The sequence below is a fragment of the Fukomys damarensis genome, unplaced genomic scaffold, assembly GCF_012274545.1.
Source record: "Fukomys damarensis isolate Sample0158 unplaced genomic scaffold, DMR_v1.0_HiC HiC_scaffold_1, whole genome shotgun sequence".
NCBI classification, from domain to species: domain Eukaryota; kingdom Metazoa; phylum Chordata; class Mammalia; order Rodentia; family Bathyergidae; genus Fukomys; species Fukomys damarensis.
In genome coordinates, this window is record NW_022900913.1 from 56,189,244 (window position 1) to 56,198,175 (window position 8,932).

The 8,932-nt window shown below is 37.8% G+C and overlaps 1 protein-coding gene across 2 annotated transcripts in view; it reads left to right on the forward strand.

The window, feature by feature from the left end:
• Positions 1-8,932, forward strand: part of Arhgef28 (Rho guanine nucleotide exchange factor 28) — a 300,102-nt gene that overhangs the window by 49,071 nt on the left and 242,099 nt on the right. Inside the window, exon 2 of one of the 2 annotated variants that reach the window (XM_010635168.3) lies at positions 3,198-3,241. In XM_010635168.3, the coding sequence (XP_010633470.1) occupies positions 3,209-3,241 (33 nt within the window). In that variant the 5' untranslated portion in view covers positions 3,198-3,208. Of the gene's footprint in view, positions 1-3,197; positions 3,242-3,813; positions 3,883-8,932 lie in introns of those variants that run through there. The other variant, XM_033761423.1, reaches the window with a different exon arrangement.

The following is an 8,932-nucleotide window of genomic DNA, read 5'->3' on the forward strand; positions in this document are numbered from 1 at the left end:
AAAAAAAAACCAAAGAAAACAAAAAAAAAAAAAAAAAAAAAAAAAAAAAAGAAAAGAAAAAAAAAGGAAAAGATGCCAAAGTAAAGACCCCAGGTTTAATTCCCAGTACCAGGAGTAAACAAAACAAAACAAGACTTTTCACAACAGTTACCTTTTCAGTAATTGGACTTGAACAGTTTTCCTATAGAATGTTATTTTTTTGCTAAAGAGGCAATTCACATTTCTGAGTATGTCTACATTCTTATCAAAAATGAAATTTTTTCTTTTCGTTTTTGCTGTTTTATGATTAGATAAAATCTATTAAGTATCATAAGCTGAACCATGGAAAAAATCTGTACTTTAAGTGTATAGCAAACCTTCCCCACACTTTAATTTGTTCTAATATACTTGGTTTGTTTTTTCCTTTTTTAAAAAAATTGTTTGTTATGTTTTTTGGAGACAGGATTCCACTATGTATTATAATTCAGGCTGGCCTTGAACTCATATATCTCAGGCTGACCTAGAAATCACAGTGATCCTCCTGCCTCAGCTTCCCAAGTGTTGGGTTTATATGTATACACCACCACACCCAGCTGTTTTTTTAAAATATTCAACAGTCTTCAATGGTTTTACTCATAAAGGAATGCATTTTAGCATTTTTCTTTCTGTGTGTTATTTTTGCAATTTTTCTTTTTAAATTAGTGTATGTTAATTATCTAGAATAATGAGTTTCTCTGATGGTTTATAAAAACCACTATGATTCTTATGGCAATGCATTTCTTTTGTTGTTAAGAAATCTTGAAAGGGTCTTTTCATTTTAATGTCAAGTTTGGTGAAATTTTGTAAAGGACTGGAACTGAATATGGTGTACTATAAACAGATGAAAAATTTCTAGTATCTTGGTGAGTGGCAGACATTTAGGATGAGAGTTATGATCAGTGCCAGTGGCTATAAATTCATTTTTAATACTTTCTTACGAATTTAGACTTTTGCGGTTATCATCCTATCACTCTTCTTGGATTGGATATTCTTCTTATTTCATAGTGTGGCTGGCAAATGAATTCATATGAAGGGCATCGTTACATGCTTGTTAGTATTTTCTTTAATTTGAAATTTCTTTTCCAAACTCTTTGAGCCATTGGTCCATGTAGTCATTAGTAACCTTTCTGTTGCTAGAACAAAACGACTTATGCAGTTTAAAGGAGAAAAGATGTATTTGGGTTTGTGGTTTCAGAGGTTTTGGCTATGGGCAGCTGGCTCCAGGGCAGAACATGACGGAAGGGTGCGGTGGAGCACAGCTACTTCCGGGTGGCCAGGAAGCCGAGAGCAGGGACGCAGCACCAGAGAGGAAGGGGCCAGTCACAGATGTAGTCCCCAAGGTCCTGCCAATGTGTCCCACTCTGACCACGTACGTGGAAGTGTGCTTTCCTCATCTCCTGGGTCTCTGAAGCCAGTCAACTTGACAAGCAAGCTTAACCATCCTAGCCCAGTTTGTGGAGCTAGTTTCATTAGAAATTCAGTTACCATTCCCAGCCCATTTTAGGGGATCCACAAAAATGCTCACAGGACATAGTATGTTGGGCACAGGGCTGAGAAGGGCCCTGGTGCCAAGCCCTCAAGATGACTCATGGAGCATTACTTTGACCTTAGAGGCTGCCATGTCAGCCTGTGTATGAAGTAGTAGGAAAACTCACTTTAAGTGATTTAGACAAAATAATAAAAATAGAACTTTCCATGTTCTCTTCCTTGCCATGTGCATTCTCTGAGCATCACTGTACAACATGTCACCCGTCAGCTTGCCATGTGCCTGCCTTCTTAGAAGTACCCCAAAGAAAGTACTGTTGGGGCCATGACCTGGGATGAGAGCCCGGCTGGGCCTGGAGTTTGGGGTGGGGTGGCGGCTGGAGGTGTGTGGGGGACATTGAGGGGCAGTGTGTCTCCCTGAGTGTTCCATTCAGAATCCTCCTGCAGCCTGCTCTCTGCTGTCTCCCCATCTCTGTCTCTGTTGTTCACTTGGAGCCCTTTGAGGGCCGGACCCCTTTCTGGTTTCCATTGTGTAATACTGGACCCACAGCCAGTGTGCAGTGAGTGTTGCTGGCTCTTTTTCTTCTAATCAGGAAGGCAGCTTCTGGGTACTATTTCAGTTATTTAAAAAATTGTGGCAAAAATGCATATAACATAAAATTCATCATTCACCATAAAATAACTATTTATCTGTGTATAGCTTAGTAGCAGTAAACACAATCACATTTTTGCACAACCATCACCATTATCTATGTCTAGAACACTTTTCAAAGTGTAAGAAATGAAACTCTGTGTCTGTTAAAATCCATGAAACTAAATTCTCCACTCTCATACTGCTGGGACTACCGTTTTATTTTCTGTCTCTTTGAGTTTATCTACTCTACATAGCTCATATAATTGGAACCATACCCCATTTGTCCTATCTGTCTGGTTTGTTGCACACCACGCTGTTAAAGTTCAAACCTGTTGTAGTGTCACCACATTATTCCTTTCCAAGGTTGAATACTGAATGGTAGTATTATTGCATGCACACACTACACTTTGTTTCTCTGTCTGCCTTCATAGACACCTCTGTGTGCTGTTCTTAAAGAGGCAGGCCATTCAGAGGCAGCGGTGTGTGCATACAACTGGTGAAGACGTTGGGTAGCTCGACAGTGGACTGTACCCCACACCCACACTGTGTTCATGCCAGTGAAGCCACTCAGATCTTTGGCCTCCTGTATATGAAAGGCCACTGGACAATCTTGTCACTATGCCCCTTTGCCTCATCTGGACAAAAGTAGATTTTGACATTATTTGGAATAGCCCATCAAGCAAGTGATGAATGAAGGCAAAACTTTCCAAATGCTTAATATTGTCCTTCCTTGGCTTTCAGAAATATTCCTATTCTGGGATAACATCTAAGGTAGTAGAGTTTCCTCATATATGTACAAGAATGAGAGTGGGCTTGGGAGATATATACTTATCTATTTCTGTGGTGCTGGGTCTGGAACCTAGGGCCTCCCACATGGCAGCAAGGACTCTGCCACTGTGCGCCTCTCCAGCTCTCTTTATTCTTTGGTGATGTTTTTCTATGCCTTATCCCATCCCTTCAAATGATGATGATGACTGAGCTGGGGGCCAGGAAGGGGTCTGAGGGCCAGTTGCTGTGGAACCCCTACAATAACTGCTGTCCTTTATTGCTCTCATTGCAGATGCAGAAGCCATGGAGTTGAGCTGCAGCGAAGTCCCTCTTTACGTAAGTCACAAAGCACTGGGCTTCAGGTCCATGGAGCTTTTTCCTAACTCAAACCGTTTGCCTGATGTGAGGAGAAATATTTTGTTTGCTACTGAGAGCCTTTTACAACTGGTTGACTCTTGTTTCCAACGTCTGAGTATTTTTTTTTTTTTTTTGGTATTGGGAATCGAACTCGGGTCCTTGTGCTTGCAAGGCAGGTGGCGGAACCACTGAGCTAAATCCCCGGACTCTGAGTTTTAATTATACTTCCTTTAGAATAATATCTTTATATAATTTCTGGGCTCATAAGCACTTAGTTCTCTTATAGGGATAAGTTTTGAACATATTATTTTATGATAACATCCAGTGATAGTCAAAGCCACACCAAGTGTGGCTTGGTGATGATTGTGTCTTAAAGTATGAATTAGGAACGCCAAAGGCAGGGTGCTAGGATACATGTAGAGGAAATGGAGGCTCAGAGACCCATGCTCAGTGAGATTTCTGGTCAGATGAGCCCTCCAGGTCAAAGGAGGATTCTGATTCTGAGACCAGTTCCTTGGTGCAACAGGGAAGGATACTGGTTCCTCACACATGAAATGGTAGATGGCCCCATCTTTGCTCCTCCACTGGGAAAGAGCCTTGTTGGTGGTGGACCTGGACAGGTAGGTATGGATATGTTGGGTGACTGTGGTTTAGAATCAAATATTAGAAAACTGGAGGGAGGTAATCAGAAGATTCAGCTAATAAAAGTGTATTTGTCTGTGTCCCACACTTCACTACCCAGCTAGCATATACCTCTATCCCTTCCTCCACATACTACATAGACCACTGGGTTCTCAGGAGGAAGACAAGATAATAAAATAAATGGATTTCAGAATAATGAAAAAGCCGCCTTCTGGGTTACCCAGTGGTCTATAGTTCTCTCTCTAGACTGTGATTTGCAGAACATAAAATGTGCTTGCAGGTCCAAGCATAATTAAAGATAAAAAAAAATACTGGCTGGAAACTAGATTATAAAATACTCCTGAGTCCTACTGTTACTTTCCATGAATGAACCTTCCTGTGTCGCTGCCTTAAAACTAACCATGATATAAAATATTGTAGTTGATCAACATCCTTGTGTGGCTACTTGAACATAGACCTATTAGATTAAGACCAGACTAGCGGAAGAGCTAACAATACAAATGGGCAAAGGAGATAAGACATTTAAATGAATCAAACACACACACAGAGTTTTTATAGTTAAAAGTATATGCATTAGAAGAAAAATGAAAAGTACAGAAAGGTACTAAGAAAATATGTCAGAATCTTACCCCATATAAATATTGTATTGAGAGGTTAATGTATCATCACCTGTAAGGTGTAATGTTTTTCTCATTTTACTCAGGATCTGAGATGTTCTTACAGTCACTCTGCACCCTGGCAGATTCTTTATGCATCTGTGACCTTGGTCACAGATTGTTCAGATTGCTGTCACTTTATTTCACTCAAGTTCTTATTTTTTACTTATAAATTAATTGCTTTTGAAATGATTTCACCATGATTTGGCACTAAAAGGCAAAGTTATTATGTACAAAGAAAGACATGCAAACAGCAGCATGATCCATGATAAGTTATGTATGAATTGATTTAGAGGAGCTTGTTTGATAAGTATAAAATAAGATTCTAGGTAATTAAATATGTCATGCTTGGCATTTTCCTTTTTTTAGTGGAATGTAAAATGCCTATTATAATTGATGATATCTTAGATGAAAAATATTTAATGTATTTATCATAAATGACTTTTTGTCTTTATAAGGGTTGTGTCCCACTTTTCATACTTACCTTTTTTTTGTTTTGTTTATTTTGTGGTAAAATTACTGCAAAATGCTTTAGGCCAATCTGGCTATGTGGACTCTTCCTCAGGAAGAACTTGGCAAGAGTATATTATAATGAAAGGTAGTCTTAAATCAGATTTCACCAAATGAGCAGAGTGTATCCAGGGCAGATATAAAAGCTATGCCACGGTTTGTCTCTGTGTCTTGGGTGCTGGCCTCTACTCTGCCTTCTAAGAACTTTCAGTTGGTCCTCTATATCTGTTGGCTTTGCATCTACTTTTTCAGTCAATCACAGATTGAAAATATTTGGGAGAAAATCTGCATCTGTGCTAAACATGTATGGATTCTTTTTCTTGTCATTATTCCTGAAAAAATATAATATAATTTATGCAGAAGTCATACTGCTTTTGGTTTTATAAATAATCTAGAGATGATTTAAGGTATACAGAGGTGTGTGTGTAGGTTATATGCAAATACTATGCCATTTTCTATAAGAAACTTGAGCATCAGTGGATTTTAGTATCCACAAGGGGCCTAGAAACTCATTCCATATGGATATTAGGTCCAAATGTATTTTCTTCTAGTATTGGGGTGGTATTTTACAATTATATAATATTTCTATGTATCACTGTATACTGATGCCCCGGAAAAATCTTATTATAAATTGATTCACTGGGCATGACAGTGCAGGATTGTAATCCCAGCACTCTGAGAAGCTGAGGGAGGAAGATTCCAAGTTCAGGCTTAGTCTGGACAACTTAATGACATAGAGAGGAACTAAAAAATAAAAAAAGAATGGGTATGTAGCTCAGTGGAAAGGCTCTGGTTCAACCTGCAAGTATTAAAAAAAAATTAAATTATTTGAATGGATTAGTAATCCTGGAAGAAAAAAATGGTAGAAATTATTCTCCAACTTCTATCCATTTTCTCAGAAAAGGGTACCTCACTAAAATGGGTTTTATAAGTGATTTTTATCCCGCTGTCTATAAATTGCTTCGATTGAATTTCCATGGCACTCTTATAATCAAAAATACTTCTGTTTCTGAGTCAGTATGGAGAACCCTTCCTACAGATGCTAGATGTCTTTACCCCTATAGATGGTTTTTTGTTTTAATTCCCTGTGTAACTTGCTTGGATCTATGAAGAAAACTTTCAATTTTTAAAAGAAGATTTCCTCTTTTGTATCTCCCACTATTGTTTTCTACTTCTGCAATAACTAATATTCAAGGATTTGACTGTTTTGTCTTATGCGGGGATGGGATTGAATTCTTGAAGCAGGTTTTTATCTTTGTTTTCTACTTAAGTTTTGTTGTGTCTAGTTTCTGTTTTTTTCTGCTTGCCAGCACAGTTTTAACTTTTACTATTTTTGTTTCTGTATATTTGGGGCTATGTTGGCTTTCTTGTGTCCACAGTTTTGTAGAGGCTAGGTATTATATCGTGAACACAAAGTAGGAACTTAAAATTGCTTTTCTGTCCTCCCAAAAATTTGTCTCAGAAGAAGGTACAGCCTCTGATTGTGTCTTGTGATGTAGACTTTTCTGGCTCTTTTCTGTTTGTTCATCTTTAGGAAGGATGCTCTGTCTTAATCTTGGGGATGTAGGAATTTTCATTTGTTCTTCTAATCAGCCACAGGCTAATTCTAATTTGTAAAATGCAGTAAACCATTGTGGTGAGTGAGCTGCTACTGAAGGAGAAGAGACACTGACAACAGAAGACCAGGGAAAAACTGGCAAGACTGGTGGCTGAGACTTTCATATCAATTTTTCAGAATTTTGGGATGTGAATACCATAAAAACAATTTTGAGCCTCTTAGCAGCTTCCTGGATCTGCTCAAGGGGACCCCAAAGTTCAGCTCTGGAAAGCCAGGCTGTTTGTTCCTAGCAGGAAAAAATAGCAGAGCCCTGTGGTCTGTTTGACAACCAGGCTGAATTTTCAAATTCAATCATGAACTGGTATCAGAAGGTGTGTTTTAAGCTAGGAGACATATAGTATTGAGTCTCAGGAGATCTGTGAAAGCCTGGAAAAGTGTGAATTAGAATCCATGTAACCTATTTGGGACACTGCTTTTCTACCTTAGAGCTCTCTAAGTGACATCGCCTGGGTGCTTGAAAGTCCTGTAGTAGAAGTCATAAAGTTGTCTTGATTTTGTCTGATTTTAGGTTATTAATCTTAGCCTTATTTTTGTTATTTTCTGATCTGTACATAAAGATATATAGGAAGCAATGCAAAGGCAGGTTAAGAGGCGAGTTTTTGTTTACTGTATATTTAATTGAATTTTTAAAAGAGGAAGATGTTTACTCACAAGGCAGTTGTGTATTTTAAAAAGTGAACTTTAAAATTTCTTTTTATTGCCTCAGCGCAGTGGGCAGTGCATCAGTCTCATAAAATTGCTTTTTTTTCTTTTCTTTTTTCTTTTTTTTTGGTACTGGGGATCGAACTCCGGTCCTTGCACTTGCAAGGCAGGTGGTGGAACCACTGAGCTAAATCCCTGGCCCTAAAATTTCTTTTTATGCTAACTTTTTGTAAATTTTTATGAATCAGAGAGTTATAAAAAAAATAGAAGTTCTACTTATTTACCTGTTCAAGATCTTCCTTTTTTACATTGTGTTTTTAGTTTTACATATTAACATTAGGCTTCGTAAGATATCAATTTAGTGCTATGAACAAAACAGAAAAGCGCTCTCTCTCTCTCTCTCTCTCTCTTTTTCTCTTTTTGGTACCAGGTCCTTGTACTTGCGAGGTAGGCACCAGAACCACTGAGTTAAATTCCCAGCCCAGAAAAGCTCTTTCTTAAGAAATTGTTGGTTCCAAAGTTTTTTTTCCTCCCCTTTTCTCAATAAAAATGATTTTGTTTTAAATTACTGAAGTTAACATTTGTTCATTATAAAGAATATAATAATAAGCAAAATTATAAAGGATAAAGACTACTTGAAATTTCATTTCTGGAATAACTTCCACTAGTTTTCTGGTGACAGTCCTGTTAGGAACTTGTTTTGGATATGTACACACACACACACACACACACACACATGCACAATGCCTTTGATAAGTCGAATCATATGGAAAAGCTTGTTATTGTCTTGGACATTCCTATGCTATTCCCTTCTTCCATTTCTCCCCTTTCAGTCCTTTTGGATAACTCCTATGGATAAGAGTTATCTACTACAGTGGTTTCTAAAACATCAGCATTCCCTGGGAATCTACTAGAAATACATAATCCTAGGCCTCACACCAGACCTACTAAACCAGATGCCCTGCAGCAACTGGACCAGCAATTGGTGTCTAAAAAAACTTTCAAATGATTCTGATGTTAAGTAGTTTGAGGAGCACTTGCTTAGGGTGAATATTTTCATATTTTTCTATGCTCATGTAATCATACATTCATACTCGTACATATGGATGAAGCTGTAATAGTGATTTAAACAACTTGGATCATATTGTGTGGATTTCTGTGTGCTTTACAACTCAGCATGCATTTAAACTCCTCCAAGTCATTAGGTGTAGCTTTAAGTTATTCTTTTTAATGAATAGGTCTGGGTCAAGCTACTTCCCTATTGATCTTCAGATAGTTACTCACCAGGCAGCCTTGTCATATGCCCTGACATATGCACACCTTCCTCTCTATGGGATAGTTCTTGGGGTGGAATTGCTGAGTGAAGGGTGTACGTATTTCAAGTTTTGCAAATGAGATGTAAGAGCATTTTCTTTGCGATTTCAGAAATTTTTAATATCCTGGGGTTCATCTTAGCTTTAATTATGAAATTGGGGATTATCTTCTCATTTTCATTTCTTAAAGCAAGGCAATATGTGAAATTTTGTATGTTGATCATAAAACTTAAAAAGGAAAAGAAATTCCCTTACCTTTTTTACTGTCTTTTTTTTTTTTTTTTTTTTT